Raw genomic sequence first — 19,419 nt, 5'->3', positions numbered from 1 at the left:
TTCTGTTGGCTTCTTCAGGCTATGACCTTCAGTTTGAACAAGAGTGGATTTCAACTAATGGAAAGTGGCTGGAATGAGAGTCAGTTCCTCTAAGTCGGAGGCCATGGTTCTTAACTGGAAAAGGTGGGTTCCTACCTCTTGCCTCAAGAGAAGGTGTTAAAGTTCGTTGTTTAACAGTGACATAAAATGGAGCAGGACATGGATAGATGGACTGGAACCTCATCTGTAGTAACACAAGAACTGCTCTGTTCTGTAGAGGTGAAGAAAGAGCTAAACCAAAAGCCAAAGCTGTTGAGTTACCAGTCTATTCACATTTCAAATCTCATCTATGGCCATGAAATATAGATCCTGACCAAAAGAATCAGAATCCCATGAACAAGCAACAGGGATGAGCTTACTATGTATTGGGGCCAGGGTCAGCCTTAGCGTTGTATGTTTGCGTGACAGATGCCTCAAGAGAATTGTGATATGAAGAGTAAGGGCATTCCCTTAGAGATAGGGTGAGGAGCTCGGCCATCCTGGAGGGGCTCGGAGTAGAGCCGCTGCTCCTCCACATCGAGAGGAGCCAGTTGAGGTGGCTCTGGCATCTATACCGGATGCCTCCTGGACGCCTTCCTCGGGAGGTGTTCCAGGCACATCCCACCGGGAGGAGGCCCAGGGGACGGCCCAGGACACGCTGGAGGGACTATGTCTCTCAGCTAGCCTGGGAACGCCTTGGGCTCCCCCCGGAGGAGCTGGAGGAGGTGTCTGGGGAGAGGGACGTCAGGGTGTCTCTACTGAGTCTGCTGCCCCCGCGAACCGGTCCCGGATAAGCGGAAGATGACGAGTACAAGTACGAGAGTGTCCCTTTCATTTTTATACTATTCACTGCAGTTTTTATTTTAAACGGCAGCTGTTCCTGCAGATTACAGAAGTGCATTAATGCTAAATAAAAGTTTGGCCATATAAGTGTTACTTGTAGCTGTTTTTTAAGTGTATGAAACATTTTGAAATAATTATTCCCCCTGTCTTTATACTTAAACATGCATATGCTTGTAAAAATGAGGATGGTTTCAAAATATAGCTTGCACAACTGGCTGAAATGAGAAAACACTCTCCTTCCTGTGTGCACCTTTCTGCGTCTAGGAGGGCAGAAACAGTGTATATAAACCAGGGATCAGGTTAGTGGGCTCTGCCATCCACGGGCAAGCTCAGAGAAGAGCCACTGCTCCTGTGCAACAAAATAAATCAGTTGAGGTGGTCCAGGCATCTCATCAGGATGCCATCTGGGTGTCTATCTTTGGTAGTTTTCTGGGCCCGTCCCACTTGGTGGAGACCCCAGGGAAGACCCAGAACTCACTGTAGGGACTATACAGGTCCTTCTCAAAATATTAGCATATTGTGATAAAGTTCATTATTTTCCATAATGTCATGATGAAAATTTAACATTCATATATTTTAGATTCATTGCACACTAACTGAAATATTTCAGGTCTTTTATTGTCTTAATACGGATGATTTTGGCATACAGCTCATGAAAACCCAAAATTCCTATCTCACAAAATTAGCATATTTCATCCGACCAATAAAAGAAAAGTGTTTTTAATACAAAAAACGTCAACCTTCAAATAATCATGTACAGTTATGCACTCAATACTTGGTCGGGAATCCTTTTGCAGAAATGACTGCTTCAATGCGGCGTGGCATGGAGGCAATCAGCCTGTGGCACTGCTGAGGTCTTATGGAGGCCCAGGATGCTTCGATAGCGGCCTTTAGCTCATCCAGAGTGTTGGGTCTTGAGTCTCTCAACGTTCTCTTCACAATATCCCACAGATTCTCTATGGGGTTCAGGTCAGGAGAGTTGGCAGGCCAATTGAGCACAGTGATACCATGGTCAGTAAACCATTTACCAGTGGTTTTGGCACTGTGAGCAGGTGCCAGGTCGTGATGAAAAATGAAATCTTCATCTCCATAAAGCTTTTCAGCAGATGGAAGCATGAAGTGCTCCAAAATCTCCTGATAGCTAGCTGCATTGACCCTGCCCTTGATAAAACACAGTGGACCAACACCAGCAGCTGACACGGCACCCCAGACCATCACTGACTGTGGGTACTTGACACTGGACTTCTGGCATTTTGGCATTTCCTTCTCCCCAGTCTTTCTCCAGACTCTGGCACCTTGATTTCCGAATGACATGCAGAATTTGCTTTCATCCGAAAAAAGTACTTTGGACCACTGAGCAACAGTCCAGTGCTGCTTCTCTGTAGTCCAGGTCAGGCGCTTCTGCCGCTGTTTCTGGTTCAAAAGTGGCTTGACCTGGGGAATGCGGCACCTGTAGCCCATTTCCTGCACACGCCTGTGCACGGTGGCTCTGGATGTTTCTACTCCAGACTCAGTCCACTGCTTCCGCAGGTCCCCCAAGGTCTGGAATCGGCCCTTCTCCACAATCTTCCTCAGGGTCCGGTCACCTCTTCTCGTTGTGCAGCTGTTTTCTGCCACACTTTTTCCTTCCCACAGACTTCCCACTGAGGTGCCTTGATACAAGCACTCTGGGAACAGCCTATTCGTTCAGAAATTTCTTTCTGTGTTTACCCTCTTGCTTGAGGGTGTCAATAGTGGCCTTCTGGACAGCAGTCAGGTCGGCAGTCTTACCCATGATTGGGGTTTTGAGTGATGAACCAGGCTGGGAGTTTTAAAGGCCTCAGGAATCTTTTGCAGGTGTTTAGAGTTAACTCGTTGATTCAGATGATTAGGTTCATAGCTCGTTTAGAGACCCTTTTAATGATATGCTAATTTTGTGAGATAGGAATTTTGGGTTTTCATGAGCTGTATGCCAAAATCATCCGTATTAAGACAATAAAAGACCTGAAATATTTCAGTTAGTGTGCAATGAATCTAAAATATATGAATGTTAAATTTTCATCATGACATTATGGAAAATAATGAACTTTATCACAATATGCTAATATTTTGAGAAGGACCCGTATATCCCTTCAGACCAGGGAAAGCCTTAGGATTCCCCAGAATGAGCTGGAGAGTGTCGCTGAGGAGCTGAGGAGAGGGATGTCTGGCTTTCCTTCCTGGATCCTCACCCTTGTGACCGGATCTTGGTGGAGCAGAAGACAATGGATGAACAAATGAAAGCTCTTTCAATATGCTGTGTATTTTCTTCCATATGTATTTTATTCCATTTATCTTTGAGCCTGATTCCCACTTTTCTGTCAATAGATACATTAATTAAACGTGGGCCAAGACATTTGTGCAGTATTGCATCTGTAAAAATTAAGATGCATTAAAATGTAGAACATTCCTGGCTTTAACTCTGCTTGTTCTTTTTTATATCTCAACTTTGGCCATATGGATGGGATCTCTCCGGTTGTGATCTGAATATCTGATTATAATTTGAGGCGATTTAAGCCGATTTAGAAGCCTGCGGGATTCTCCTTTTGGCTTAGCATCTTAGTAGGTGTGCTCATTAATGTGTGTCTGTGGACTCTGAGGGGAAACTGGAAGAGAGAAACTTCCAGTGTTAATGGATCTGGCTTGTCCACCTTGGAGAGAGTTCAGTGTACAAACTTTACAGCACAATTAATTCAAACCACTCCGGTCTCATACCTTCTGTGAAAGTTCATAAGATCTTAATCTTCTTCAGACTGATCATGTTGCTGCATCAGCGGTGTTTGCATCATGCTGAATGAGCCCACTGTGTATGACCAGGGCTTTCTGGCTGTCCCAGTTCGGCTGTTATGAGCAAGCCTATGTGCACTAATTAGGCAAACATGAAAACCACTTTGCAGTCAACATGATATTTGTTTCTACGCAAATTTCCAGTCAGCTGCATTAGGCCAATTCTCATCTGTGTCAGTTAGGAGGAAGAGATGGGATGCAGGGAGGAGGAAGGGGAAAAATGCTTACCAGACAACCTTTATATGCAGTTGTGCATTAGAGGGGGAGGTGGAGGAGGAGAAGAAGAAGGGGGAGAGGGCGGCTGGCTGTGCTGGGCAGAGAAGAGAGGAGCAAATGCATTGCAGACGGAAAGGAGGAGGAGGAGGGCCTACAGCTATTGTTCATGTCCTCCCGTGAACAAAGGGCTCATCGGGGTCCGTATGTAAACCCACAGCAGGCTCCAGTCCACTGACAAGGCCTCATGCGGGACAAAACATAAAACTACCGACTCCCGCAATTTCGGCCTTATTCCGCCGTAGTCTCTTGGTTTGAGGAGATTTTTAGTGATCCTGTTGGGAAAGGACGTATTGTTGTGTGGGTACGTTGCGTCCTGGGGGCCTATCCGTTTTTACGCACGGAGCGTACACACGGTCTATCATCACGGATCTGTAAACATCAATTTTTTGATTGGACTTCTTTGCAGGTAAAAAGTCGCTTTTCCACTTAAACACAGTTTTTCTACTGCAAAACGCAGCTCCTGAGCAACTGAATGTGGTTTATGAGCACTCAGGGTGGTAATTTATCGTCATTTAATCTGAGATTTGTCGTTGAGAAGGGACGTAACGTCAAGGCGTTAGCCAAAAGGCTATCTGCTAGTAGCTAAAACTAGCCTGTCCGTCGAAGGCCTGCGAGGCAGTGTTTTAGTTGATGATGGTGTCAGGGTTATTTCTCTCATGTAACTCGGTGTTTAAACCAGCATATCGTTGGCTAGAAAACAATATAGGTGTGATGTTTTGATGCAGATCTTACCCGTTTTCCAGTATATAGAAGTTATAGCTTAGCTGGTGGCTAAGTGCTAACATTATGGGATGGCTGCCTTTCTAATTGCCTTTGTAGCAAATCCTTGGTACTTTATTGTAAAATGCTCCAGCTGCGTAAAGTTAAAGAAAGCACTGCAGATGTATAAAATGTAAACTAAACTGATCTGGACGATTTTAAGTGAATTTAACCTGGGTTGTTGGCGTGGTTTATCCCAAATAATGCTTGTGAATATCATAGTGGCCGCCTGGGACGACATCAATCTAGGTAAAATAAAAAAAGTAAGGACTATTATCATTCACATTTACATTTTCAGTAGTACTCAGATCTCAAGAGATCAATGAAATGAAATCTGAATTGCTTTATGCTTTCACACCTCTTTGGGATAGGATTTAGGTTGAAGTTTGACACCATAGTCCATATAAAGCACATGAGCATGTATAATATATATACACACTGTATGTAATGTGTTGTTTGCTTGTAAAAGAAAGAGGAGCACGATTCCCAATGGAGGAAGTGGACTCCAGCTGATGCGATTGTGACTGACTGTCATTAACCACTAACAGGAGAGGAGAGGAGCTAATGGTGCTTTCAACAACTAATGGACACATAACCATTGATTATTTATTTATTTATCTGGTGGTGCATCCAGCTTATAGCATAGTGTTACATTCCAAACAGCTTGTTCTTCCTTAAAGAGCAGACAGAGATTCAAATGAATGGGTGTTTTATAGCTTTTCTTCCTAGGGGAAGATGGGGAAACCTGTTTAAAAGGTCATATTTGTTTACACTTTGGTCTCTAACGTTTCCCATTGGCTCTCTGGTGTCTACAATAAACCTAATGTGCATACTTGCATGTCATTCCTTCTGTTTCCGATCAGTTTGTGTTTTATCTTTAATTGACATAAACCTGAATGAATAGTGTGGGGAAAACCAATGTATGTCCTTCTCACCAACAGTGCACATCTTGGTAACTCTTGAGTTTTGTTTCCAACTTAAAATAGGAAAGATTGTTTTATCTATTTTAAATTTTGTTTGATCTACTTTTATTTGACAGGATCACCTTTTTTATACACTTATTTGTACTACAGATGCACCACTGAATCACCCAGAGAGGGGTGGTTTTCCCACAGTAAGCTCTGATCAATTCTTGACAGATCAGATATAGAGAAATCATCTGTTTATTCCCTTTTAATCACATGTTTCGATCTCAGGAATCCACCCTTTTAGGTCTACAAACACATCAACTAGCAGCATGTACATTCATGCACCTTTTTTAGTTTAATTAAAAAGAAAACATATGAAGGTTAGGGAGATTTGCTTTGAGACATTGATAAAGATAATCCTATATTTTCTACAGGAATCATAACTTCTACCTTCATCAAAAAAACGTTTGGTTAAAATTCTAATAGCAGATAAAACCTGAAAATTGTACTAGCATGGAAATCATCTCTAGTTTATGCTCATTGTTTACAGGTTGTTTGTTTTCTATTTTATTGTCTTTACATTTTATATGTGCATTTAAATTGACTGACTACAGCAACATAATTATTATCTGGATTATAAGTAAGTATTGTCATAGTAATCAGTAGCTTTACTGTATTTCTAAATGACATGTAACAGTGTACAGTGATATAAAAATCTTTTTTTTTAAGCTGTTTTCATTCTTTTCCCAGCTACTGTAACAATAAAAAAGGAAAACATGTTCTGGACTGTTTGATTGGAGGTAGATTGAACAGTGCATCACCTGTTGGTTGATGCATTTTCATTGTAGATGGTGGCAGTTCTTAGTTTTATTGTTTTTGATGAATACCAATAAAAAAACGTCCGGAACTAATCGAGGGGAAAGTTGTCCGATTCTGATTTCTGGCAAATTGATTGGTATCTTTGTTCAATATGTAGCAACAAGACAGGGGGACATTAAGGAGGAGGGTCCTCACCATGGTGACGGTGGGGTCGTGACCCGTACGCCGCCATGCCTAGATGGTCTTTTTGGCAGAGCTGGGTAGTTATTGTAAAATAGGGATGGGACCTGTTTGTGTCGGGGAGAGACATCCGTCTGTTTTATGAGTGTGCTTGTTAAGGACATATGGTCTGCTGGTATTTTTATACTTAGTGGTTATTTTATGGAGATTGGATGTGTGGTGGTGAGGCTCATGTACAAGAAGGACCATGCTTCTTCATTGTCACATCTTTGTGTCACAAAAACCGACGTATAGCTGCTCTGTCGAGCTGCTTAAATAAATTCTCCTTTTTTAACGTCCACATGTCTGTTACTACACCAGATGAGCCCATTAATCAACATGTACTGAAGAGATTGTTGCACCAAAGACTCTTTGGAATCATTTAGTCTTTGTTTCTGAGCATAGAACATTGCTTGTGTCTGTTATACTTATTGTATTTTGTGCCATTGTGTATCCAATGACCTTAATATACTGTAAACATAGCAGTTGCATACATTAATATTTTTCTTTTGTGTGTTTTATTACCATCCAGGCTGTTCCTCCAAGTCATTCAAGCTGTACTCCCCCAAGGAGCCCCCCAACGGTAGCACTTTTCCCCCTTTCCACCCCGGCACCATGCTGGACAGAGACGTGGGGTGAGTTTCATGCCTTTTTATGTCTTCCAGTCATACGTTTTAAACATCTCATGCTGGTGTTTGGAGCTTTGTGAAGCATTTACAAACAGACTACAACAGGGATTTACCTCTAAAACACCGTTTGTCTATTTAAAACGGTAATTTCTAGAGATGCACTGATTAGAGATCTTGTTGCCTTTTTAAACAACCGTTTTAATAAAGCTCTGGCTTGTGTTTTTATTGTATATTAAAGAAAAATGATTTTCTGTAATACAGACCAAAGTTAGGACCTGCCACTCTGCATTACTAAAATTCTACATAATCTACAAAATGCTTCAGGTTTTAGTACAGAGGTATCTGATGTTTTTGTGCGCCTTTAGTCATTTAGCTATGGTGCTGATTAGTCAACACCTTCAGCCTGGAGCACTTTACGTCAGACAGAAGCGAATTGGTTAAGTAGTCTGATTTTATTGGACTGTGGAATATAATTTTGTTGATGGTGATTCAAAGAAACAAGTGATTAGATAAGATAGTTATAACATACAGTATGCTGTTTAAAAAAAAAAAAGAAAAAGTAAAATAATTTCGGGTTGGATTCTTGAACGTCCAGATGCAGCTTTAAAAGTATTTGATCCATTTGTTGTTTATGGTCAAATTTCCCTAATAATCTACAGCATTGTAACTGTGCCATTTGACAGAGAAACTTCTAAACTTTAATTATTTTGGACCCTGGTAACTTATGTTATTTTAGATGCTATAAAACTCTTTGAAAATAGACTAAATTGTCTTTCTGTATTTCGTGAATTAAACACAGGTCGAAGGTGTTTGAGAAGTGTTGTCATTTACACCGTCATTGTATCATGTGTGCCATGTTTGGCCCATGCCCTTTGTTGTAAAGACGAACCAGCCTTTAGAAGAAGGCTGATTAGCGTTTAGGTGCAATGTAATAATCTTCTTGTCTCATATGTGTTCCAGTCCTACTCCAATGTACCCGCCCTCATACATGGAGCCAGGAATAGGGTAAAGCAGCACTTTCCTGCTTCCTTTGGCTAGTGTGAATGTAATGTGTTTACAGCAGCTGTCACCTTTTTTCTTTTTTCCTTTAAATAAAGACTGAGTCAGTGAAACAGTTGGGATGTTTTTGTATTTAACCTTAATGCTCAGAATACCTTTTTTCTTTAAGATATAGAAATACTAAAATTGTATCACTTCTTTCTTGTTCTTCTGTAACTCAGGAGGCACACACCATATGGTAACCAAACAGACTACAGAATATTTGAGCTCAACAAGCGGCTACAGAACTGGACAGAGGTTTGTATCCACATGGATGCACAAACACAGACCTGAAAAGAGTCACAAAAACAAACCAGTGATTATGTGTTGTTGGTTGTCTTCTCATTATCTCTAAGGAGTGCGACAACCTGTGGTGGGATGCTTTTACTACAGAATTCTTTGAAGATGATGCCATGTTGACCATTACTTTCTGTCTGGAAGATGGACCCAAACGTTACAGTAAGAACCAAATATTACTTAAGTTAAAGTCTGCCAATGATCCCCTAGAGTCAACCCTTAAAATTATTCAGCTACAACCTTTAGTTATCCACCAACACTACAGGTCCTGTCATATAGTCATGATGGTTTATGCAGTTAGAAAAGTGATAAAGAACTCGTACATGCCACCCTGTGCGAGTGCAGTATTATAAAATGTTTACTCTAACCTCTGTCCCACCACAATGTGGAATGTAAAATGCCGGATTGTGTGACTGCTAATCAGTGCTGCAGAATCGCGTCACAAACATCCGACAGAGACATAGGCTCTACAGTGAACGCTACTGCTGGTGTTGACACACTTGTTATTAAAGGAGGAGGCCTGCAAACAGCTTTGGAAATGTTCATAGCTGGGTGATATGAAGACGATAACAATGTTCTCATCACAGTAGCAATAACACTATACAGTTCATTGTGAAAAACATCTGTGCTGACAGTTCTTGGATTTGTTTCCTTAATATTTGAGCTTTTATCCAGTACTACGTATGGGCCAGTATGAGGTTCTCACAATATGACAATTTAGATAAAAATACTGGTACTATCACTATCTACACAGAATGTCTAGGGCTGCAACTAATGATTATTTTGTTAATCAATTAATATGTTGACCATGTTTTTGATTAATCAATTAATAATCTGATAGCAAAGGGTGCTTAATAGGAGATTTTTTACAGAATTTGAAGCAGGTGAGGCTTAAGCTATACTATACCACTAGAGGAGTTCTGAATAGAGCATATTTACAAAGAAGGTTTTTCATCTTAAATGCAAAATGTATAGATTGTCGGTACAATGTTGGCCTAATTGCTGCTCTCACTGGGTTGTTGTTTCAGCAACTGGCATGTTTCAGAGTCTGTATACTCCAGTTAACGATTATTCAATTACTAAATTAGCTGACGATTATTTAAAAAATGGATTAATCAGCATTAATTGTTTCAGCTCTAAAAAAATTCTTGAATAAAATCTAGCAACTTGGAACAAACCTATAACCGCGGTTCAGGACCAACCACCTGTGCATGAAATTATTAAGACACACGACTCACTACTTTTTGTTAGATTTTTGCTGTCTTCTGGTAAAGTAAATACTCTAATAAGAGTTGGCAAATATTTCCAAACATCCAAATTAGTCCTTCTTGCGAGGGAAAAGGTCAGTGGCCTTCTTTCTGCCAGCTGAGCCAGCTGTGTGCACAAACATGTGAGTCAGGGGCACTGTCATTTTGCTCTGTAAAGCTAGTCCAGTCACACCTGGACATCCTGTAGCACATCGTTTGAAAACTTTAAGCTGTTGGAACAATATGATGGAAACACTGCGGTTTAAAAACTTTTAAAACCTTCATAGACTTGGCTGTCTGGCTTAGGCCTAGTCTGGACAATGCTGAATCAGCTGTTGCCGACTAACTTAGAGGTCACCAATTACCAAATTCAAAGATTCTTTTGTAATTCTTTCCTGATGAGAGATTTTTATGGGTAAAGGCCATAAATACCACAGCGTGAGCACATCTTTAGAGGCCAAACACACCAAACCAGCCACTGGTTCTTTCATAGAGGCGCCAAATTCTGTCCTTGTAGGTCGGTCTCCTGCATGTTTTAGATGCTTTCCCGGCTTAACACACCAGACTGAAATGAATGGGTACTTGGCGGGACTCTGCAAAACGTCATGGCATGCTGAGGAGGTAATGCAGGCATTTCAAACTGTTGTGTTGGAACAGAGATTTATCTATAACATGTCCCAGACCAGTGGGTCTATGAGCGTCGTCTGTTTTTGTTACCTTGGCATATAATGCACCGCCTTTAGATAGACAATATTTTCTTACTCCATTTATCTGTTTGTGTTGGGTTAGAAATGAGTCCACGATAAAAGACTTCCATTAACAGAAGAAAGCAAACACTGTGGGTGATATCCATTTTCTATAGTTTCACATAACCCTAGATTTGAGTGCCCCCCTTTCTTCAAAGGCTCAGTGGGCAGTAGTGATTATAATCCTCCAATGAGAAATGGGTTGCCCCTTTTAAAAGCCTTTTATCAGTTGTTGTTGGGTCTTTTTTTTTTTTTTAAACAAACATGAGTAGTGGTTGCGTAAATACATTTCTTCCTAAATCCTTATATTAAACCCAGATTTTCTCCCTTTCAACTTAATTTCTTCTAAGTAAATAAACATTTTACAAAAACTGAGGCAAAGACAAACCTATAACCACGATTCAGGATCACCCAGATCTGCATATTATGAAAACACAACTCACTGCTTTTTGATAGATTTTTGCTTTCTATGCTGTCTAAGGCCCTGTTTACACGACGATCCATTGAAAACAGGATTTTCTTTCGGTTTCTGTTAACATGTCAACGTGACACGGTTAATTACAGGCCCTGTCCCAATACTCGCACTTCCACCCTTGTGTCCCTGAATTGCACGTTCCCTTTGATGGGTTCGAGTGCGTAGTGTGTCCCAATTCTCCAGAGTTGTCCTTAGCTCCGCCCCCTTTGTGTCCCACATCCGCCCTTCGGCGAAGCTCGCATCTAAGTGGACTTCGCCGAAGTATATTACCCACAATTCACTGCTGCAGATGACGTTCTGAGCAAAAAACAATCACAACCGTCAACGTAACCAGCCATCAAATCAGAATAATAAGAACTCCGTAAACTTTAGACAGCAAGCCGACAAATATTATTTTTTTACTGGTTTTCCAGGCTCAACATTGTAAGAAACCACTGGGTTCAGAGTGAGTCTGGGCAGTCAGTAGGTCATAACACTGAAGTTACCTTTCAAACAAACGCTGGCACGGCGAGAGTCTGGTGTATAAGCCTCCGTCGCTTCCTGCACTTTCTTCTTCTCTAAACAATTGCTTGTTGCAGTTTTAAATAGTTTTTTTAGCAGCAAGACTGTGAAAACAGCGCTGGTTCCCGCCCTTTTTGATGTTGCAGTTACAGTGCAGAGGTGCAAGTCGATGACGTAATCCCTACTGTTCCAATTGTCCAATTTTGCACGCTTGTAAGCTGCGCACTTCAACCCCTACATGCACTTGTACAAAGTAAACACTTCATAGAGGGGCCTAGGGTGAAGTGTGGGTATTGGGACAGGGCCACAGTCTCCGTCCACATGGCAACAGTAGATGTGAAAATTGTAATTTCCCCGCCATGCCACTAGTTGGCGGTATATTCTTTTGAAGCTCCAACATGTGTAAACACCTTCAGCTTACAAAAATGGGGAAGAAATTAGCTCTTTGTTGGAGAACTGTCGCTAGATTCAAAATAGTTGGCAGCATAAACGGTTCTCTGCAATCTACCGTTGTTATTGTTGACATCTTTGCCATCTGTGGGTTTTAAACTGGTCGGCAGCCGTTAAGTTGTACACATGCACATCAATTTCTACTGATTTCAGTCATACTGCGCATGAGCCAGAGCTTCAGTGTTTCCCAATTCAGTGTTTCCCGTCTACGCGACAACGGAGACCAAGACATTTTCAAACCAATACAGGCTTGAGGTCGTTTTGTGCCATTTTCAGAGAAACTGTGCGCTGTTGTCATGTAAACGCACAGTAGAAACGCCACTAAACTTTTGTCCAGGAAACTGAATCTCCACCCGCTTAACAATACACTAATTGCACAAACAATCAAAAGTAGTGACATTTTTGTAAGGAAAAAACAAAATGAGATACTGTGTCACACAATGTCCTAATTTGTTTGGTTATTTTTCTATTAGTCCAGACATTTTATTCTCACGGTGGGTCACTTGTTCTTCGAGCTGTGTAAACATGGCCTCTTAGTCAAACTTTGGACACCCTTGCTGGAGAGAGATCATAGATCCACATTCGGATGTGGGCCTTGCAGCTTGTTAAAACTGTCTTTAATTATCGCAGCCTATACGACGAGACACCATAGGAGCCTTTTCTGTTCTACTGGCTCTTTGCCAGTTATTCGTATTAGAGTATTAAACAAACAGTTGCATAACAGCATCATTAATATATGAGTACCTCATTTTAGATCTACAAATATTTGGTTTTTATTTGTTTGTCTTACAGTCAGCAGATAAGGTAAGAATGTAATTTACATCTCTGTTTTTCTCCTTCCCTCCAGCGATTGGTCGGACGTTAATTCCAAGGTACTTCCGGAGCATATTTGAGGGCGGGGCCACGGAGCTGTACTATGTGCTGAAACATCCCAAGGAATCTTTTCACAATAACTTTGTTTCCCTTGACTGTGATCAGTGCACTATGGTTACTCAAAACGGAAAGCCCATGTTCACACAGGTACGTTGGTACCTTCTGTCAGGCCTGTATCGGTCTTTGAAGAGATTTCTTCCTCCGTGGTCTGCAGGCTAAATTAGTCCCCTGAACCTCTGTAGGTGTGCGTAGAGGGCCGTCTGTACCTGGAGTTCATGTTTGACGACATGATGCGGATAAAGACGTGGCACTTCAGCATCAGACAGCACCGTGAACTCATCCCCCGCAGTATACTGGCCATGCATGTAAGTGAGGACCTGGGCTACACAGGTACACGGATAATACACGTTGAGGTCATTGTGTAAAGCCATCTTGTTTTTTTATTCACTTTCCAGGCCCAAGACCCACAGATGCTTGACCAGCTGTCCAAAAACATAACAAGATGTGGCTTGTCAAACTCCACCCTCAACTACCTCCGGGTAAGGGGAGCCAGTATGCACCTTCTTTTTCATCACATCTGGGTTTATCCATGATTGTTGACATTACCCATACTTTAACTGTGCTAGAAATGTCTGCTGTTGATAAAATAACTCCCTTGAAAAAATGTACTAACATTTAATGGTGAGCTGTTAAATAAAAATTAAGAAGCTGCAGAATTTCAGAGCATCATTACTATCAGTGTGATGGAGGCACGCATTACATTGCTGATATAAATGAAAAGTCTGCTTTCTGCACTGTAGAAGAAGGAAGAATTTCAACTTTGTGCCTCATATCACAAAGTTAGAACACATCAGGATATCTGTATTTGTTTTGTTGTGCCATCTCTTTAGGATGTCATACAGCTCCTAGAGACTATAATGTTTCACCAGATAGTGACAGGCTGTCTGCTTTCTTGGTGTTCAGTGTTGCTTTTGCAGCTTGACAGTTTGTTTCAGGGTGAGCTTCGTTCTTATTTTCTTAATTTGATATGGAGGAAGATTTACAAAACCATCTTGTTTCTGTTGAAATGTACCGGTTTGATGATCCAGAGCTCGGTTTACAGTTTTTGTTTTAGATTTACGAGTAATCATTTTCATCAGGCTGTTCTGAGTTTACAAGTTTCAGCAGACGCAGAGAGGCACACATGCTTTATCGTTATTTGCACAGCACACAGAGTGAGGTATAAAGTCTTTTATTGAGATAGGTTTCTTAAGGTTTTATATGTTATGATGCTGGGGCGGGCATTTATCGTATCCTTTAACACAGAAGATTTCTTATCATTAAAATTTGAATTCATCCTGACAATGATAAATTCCAATTAATAACGTTTAAAAACTGTATTGTTGGGATTGTTTGTTTTTTTTTTTTGCTACTTTCTCCACTGTTTGTTCCTTAAGAGCATCAATAAATATCAATGAATTCAGAAATATAAATAAAAGCAGTTACTGTGTGCAGCTTAGTGATGAGAAAAGAAGTTTTTTTTTTTCTTTTAACAGAATTGTTTTTGTTTGTGGCACTTTGATTGGTCTAATATGCAGTCACAACCACACAGTTACCTAAAAAAGACTGAAAAGAGTTATAAATATTATTTAATCATACCTTTCATCAAAATCACAAAAGTACCTCAAAATATCTTGATAAAATTCCACATCTCCATCCCTATCCTGATGATCTCTGGCTGGATTCTTCTTTTTGAGGCCATCTTGATTACCTTGCAGCTTTCTGTTTGGTGAGAACTGGGAAAGTTCTGTTTGTGTCTGAACTTGGGTCATTGCATCTGTGTTTGGGTCCTGATCAATCTGTCAGTGAGTTAAGGCAGCAGCAGTTCTAACTAATAGACAGCTATTCAGCTGGTCTGTGTTTGGTTTTTTATTCATTTTACTTTGCAACCCCTAGTATTAAATAAAACTGTGGATCATCAAAAAAATCTATAAAACATACATAAAAAAGTGTTGTTTTTAATAAAATGTATGTAGGGGTGAAGAAGATTGGAAGGACACACAAGAGCAAGAAAATTAAGGGATTTGTTGATGAGGAAAATTATTTTGTAATTTAATGCATGTAAAGTTGAATCAGATCGGTGCTGCTTGAAACTGGTGTAGGTAAGAACCCTGGAAGGGACTATTGGACAAATCGAGCCAAAAGCTGCTGTGACCAGGCTACAGTTTCAAGGACTTGACTATAATAATCCAGTATTTTTAGACTATGCATAGATTTTATAATTTAATCTTTTTTTTTTTCAGAACTTTTTAATAAAACAGCGATTTGTCCAATGTTGACCCCGGGTGTGGGTGTGCTGCACCTGCGTATGGCTTTACATCAGCTGCGTATTAGCCGGGTTATGAATGTTTTTTTCTTGTTGTTTTGTTTAAAGACACAGTGGATCTGAAGGTAGGCAGAGCCTCAAGTTGGGCTATAATTATCCAGGGGCATAGATGCACAGTAAGGTTTAACGGTTCAATACAGAAGCGCAATGTGATGCATGAGTGTCAGACGCTAATGAAGAGCCTAATTGACATGTCGTCTGTCAGCTGAATTTCCCCTGGATAAATGTTTGAGGAAACGTTTAGACTAGATTCTGGTCCCTGTTCCTGCCTGACTTCAAGCAGCTTTCTGACTCAGTTTTGCTTCTATGCATTTCAGGCACATTAAAATGTATAGAATAGCATTTAAATCAGACGAAATCTTAAAAAATACAAACGGTTAATAATATTTTTGTTACATGGAAAAGTCAGACACACATATGGTTTTAAAGGGTTTAATAGAAATTCATTCTGAATAAAAATGATCCCTGTTGTTTCATTACCTGGTTCAGTCTTATAATATTTCACCTTTATGACTTTCTGAAGATAAAGTTTGGATTTTTGTATATATAATGAGGGCTTAATTGTATTTAATGATTTGGTCACTCTGGAGTTGGCACTTTATAAGCAATTTGGTATGTGTATATGTAATATATAGGAAATACCTAATTTAGCTGGTAAAAAGCAAGCTAAAATATATTGTTTTGTATGTGAATTATTTATTTAAATGAATGATTTTGAAAATGGTTGTTTAATTGATCTGCAAACATTAAGGCTTTGGTGTCGCAAATATGGTCGACTTGTGTGAAGTAGTGGAATAAAAAATGAAAGATGGTTGATCCAAGAACAGAGCTGTCATTGACCGGGTCAAACCAAGAATAACGATGGGTACAGATGGGTTTAGAAGAGTGAAACCAGGGAGAGATGGCATTAAAAGATTGAATATTATGTCAAGTAAGAAAACGAAAATTGCAGTGCTGTGACGATCAGTGTCAATGTTAAGAGGAAGTCTCTATACTGTGGTGAGTTGTCTGAATCATGACCCGACCTGTGTCCATAATGTTCAGAGAGGTCATACTTGGACCTATTGTCATGGAGATGGGTGTGGAAACCTAGGATTTTACAGAAAATTTAGGTTTGCAGACCAGTTGGTAGCTGATGAGGTTTCGCAGGTTTAAACATGGTTTTGTTTTTTATAAGCCAGTCTTTAATGAGAGATCATATTGCAAATGGACATATCACGTTTTTTCTTCTGACAACCATTATGTTGTAAAAATGAAGTTCAGTTGATTCTATGAAGTCTTACTAATCTGAGGCCCATCTTCAGTTCATGCTCTGAAGATGTCTTCACTAAAACATTACAGCTCAATTAGAAAAGTTTAAACTCCATGTTTTATTAGGAACTTGTCTGCTTAGATGCTTTACATCACCCCCAGTTACCCTGTTGATTTACTTTCTGTTTCCTCCTGCAGCTGTGTGTTATTCTGGAGCCCATGCAGGAGCTGATGTCCAGACACAAGACATACAGCCTCAGCCCCAGAGACTGCCTGAAGACCTGCCTCTTCCAGAAATGGCAGAGGATGGTGGCACCACCTGGTAAGTTGGATGGACTGTTCTAGATTCCGGGACGCGTGATCACCGGACATTTGTGTAATAGACGCTCTGTTTCTTGACTCGGCAGCTGAGCCATCAAGACAGGCCCCTAACAAGCGGCGGAAGCGTAAGATGTCAGGCAGCAGCACCATCAGTGGAGGAGGAGGTGCCAATAATAACAACAACAAAAAGAAGAGCCCCGGTAGTGGCTTCCCTCTGTCCAGCCAAGTTCCGGTGAGTGCATCGTTGCCACCTAGTGTCAGTGCTTGGGTACTACAGATAAAACAAAAAAAAACAATACATGCACACTTGGTTTAAAGTGTACACAACACTGTTAAAATTACATGTTTTGGAGACAAAAATAAAAATATGTTATGATGAAACATTTCCAAATGTTTTTCACCTTAATTGTGACATTTACCCTGTACAATATAACTGAAAAACAAACATCTGTTAGGAGGAGAAATGTAAAAACATAAAAAAGGTACAATAATCTGGTCAGTAAGTGTGCACACCTTTTAAACCAATACTTTGTTGAATTATCTTATGCTTTCAGCATTCAGTTTTCTTCGGTAAGAGTCTATCATGATGCCATACCTTACCTTGGAAATATTGGTCCACTCTTTTCTTCAGCCATTGAATCTAATTCCTTTTCATCTCACAAATGCCTCAAGGTTTTGGGTCAGAACTCACTGGCATTTGGAACTGTTAATAATTTCATCCACCTGAGCATGATGTTGCCACCACCATGTTTTACAATAGATTTGTTTTTTTTTGTGCTCGACATCACTTTTGAGTTTTTACCCAAAGTTTCCAGTTTGGATTCATCAGACCATATGGCATTTTACCACGAGGTGATTTCCTGGGAAGAAAAGGCTTCTGTCTTCAACACTACTTCTAGGTTCAGATAAATGGATCATACAGCAGATTGTTCTCACATGCTCCTGCAGTGTTCCTGATGGCCTTGTGGCCGCCTCCCAGACCAATTTCCATCTTGCGTTTTTATCAGTTTTGGAAGAAAAACATTTTCTGACTCTGGTTCCAGATCTTCTCCAATTAATGAAGACTCCATTCACTGTAACATATATTTATTTATAATGCTGTGGATTTTTTTCCCCCAGACTAATATGTTTGTGCAATGATATAATGTTGACCCTCTGTGACCTCTCTTCAAACTATAGCTTCAGCTAAAGGATGCAAATCCACAAAGGTCAAGAAAATACTACTAGTGAAACTGAACATTGTTTTAGGTTAAAAGGATTTAATATATTTGACTGCAGGTGTGACCTGAAAAAGACCGGTGGCCAAAATTAAATTAAAATGTTGTTCAACAAATTTTTGTTCATTGAGCCAGAATATTGTACCTTTTTAAGTTTCTTCAAACAGATGATTGTTTTTCTGATAAATATCACTTCATAGTTGAGTGAGGTTTGGAAATTAGTTATCATTGTCTTAAAACCCAGGATTTTAAAAGGGGTGTGTATACTTTGAAACCCATTATACTACATGTTACTTGCAATAGCAATCCAAACGTTGTACCTTGCATAACAAGAATTTAATTGGCAGTGAAGAAAATAGGTAATGACCTACCGGTAAGCTCACAATTATTCATACCCCTGGCGGATTTAGATTTTCAATTTTTTTTCAACCAAGACATTTTACTGATGCGAAATGAGACGGACATTTCTCAAAAGATAATAAAACAATGTAAAGAATATTGGTTTCAGAAATAAAATCTGTTTTCATTTAAATTTAATTTATAAAAATGCAAGTAAAAAAAGTATACCCTTCTTAAAAATCTGGAAAGATCTTTAATGGCATTATAGCAATCAAACCTGTCTTATAATTGCTGAGTAGCTTTTTTTTCATGTTTCATTTCTTGTTTTTTTTTTTTTTTAAGATTTATCTTTGGTGACGAGCTCCAAGCCTCTGAGGTTGAAAAGTCTTCTTGCCATCACCCTAATCTTTAGCTCCCTCCGTCAGATTCAAGTCTGTACTCTGGCTGGGCTACTCCAGAACATTAATATTATATCTAGTCTGAAGTAACTTGTTGGTTAAATTAAAAGATTTCTTTAAACATATACCTGCCGGGGTATGAATAAGTTTGGGCTTAACTGTACAGCTGTATAAACTGTTCATGGCCAGCTGCTGTGACTGGTGTGTTCCAAGTGTTTTTTAGACCATCTATCTAACCCTGGATCCTTGCAGATGTATTTGGAGGGCAGCAAAGCATGGATAGTTTCTAAGTAGTCAGAATCTCCTATTGAATGCATTTGGAGAGGAGTTAGTTAAAAAATGTCTAGGTCTGCACAGTATTAGGAGAACATGCACAATATCATTGTGGGAAAACTGCAATGGTGATATCGATTTGCACTTAAGCCACATTTCCTCACTCTTTTCCTTCTTTGCCCCGTCATCACAATGTTGTCATCCTACTCTCTGAGGTCTGACATCTCAGATAGTTAAATCTATGTGCAGGTATCAAGAGCCAGGAAAGCCAATTAAACTACATAATGGGGATGCAGAGTGGAAGAGCATGGCACTCGAAACATATATTATTTCCCAGCAGCAATTTATTCAG

At 40.0% G+C, this 19,419-nt stretch overlaps 1 protein-coding gene across 2 annotated transcripts in view; it reads left to right on the top strand.

Moving 5' to 3' along the window:
* ldb1b (LIM-domain binding 1b) overlaps positions 1-19,419 on the top strand; it is a 30,950-nt gene that overhangs the window by 5,153 nt on the left and 6,378 nt on the right. Inside the window, exons 1-10 of one of the 2 annotated variants that reach the window (XM_047365972.1) lie at positions 3,967-4,348; positions 7,180-7,282; positions 8,237-8,281; positions 8,497-8,572; positions 8,671-8,773; positions 12,878-13,050; positions 13,146-13,268; positions 13,359-13,442; positions 16,718-16,841; positions 16,927-17,072. In XM_047365972.1, coding sequence (XP_047221928.1) covers positions 7,263-7,282; positions 8,237-8,281; positions 8,497-8,572; positions 8,671-8,773; positions 12,878-13,050; positions 13,146-13,268; positions 13,359-13,442; positions 16,718-16,841; positions 16,927-17,072 — 894 coding nt within the window. In that variant the 5' untranslated portion in view covers positions 3,967-4,348; positions 7,180-7,262. Of the gene's footprint in view, positions 1-3,966; positions 4,349-7,179; positions 7,283-8,236; positions 8,282-8,496; positions 8,573-8,670; positions 8,774-12,877; positions 13,051-13,145; positions 13,269-13,358; positions 13,443-16,717; positions 16,842-16,926; positions 17,073-19,419 lie in introns of those variants that run through there. The other variant, XM_047365971.1, reaches the window with a different exon arrangement.

The sequence above is a fragment of the Girardinichthys multiradiatus genome, chromosome 5 (genome assembly GCF_021462225.1).
Source record: "Girardinichthys multiradiatus isolate DD_20200921_A chromosome 5, DD_fGirMul_XY1, whole genome shotgun sequence".
NCBI lineage: Eukaryota > Metazoa > Chordata > Actinopteri > Cyprinodontiformes > Goodeidae > Girardinichthys > Girardinichthys multiradiatus.
Note: the sequence above shows the minus strand (reverse complement) of the source record. Positions and strands in the feature narration are given on the sequence as shown.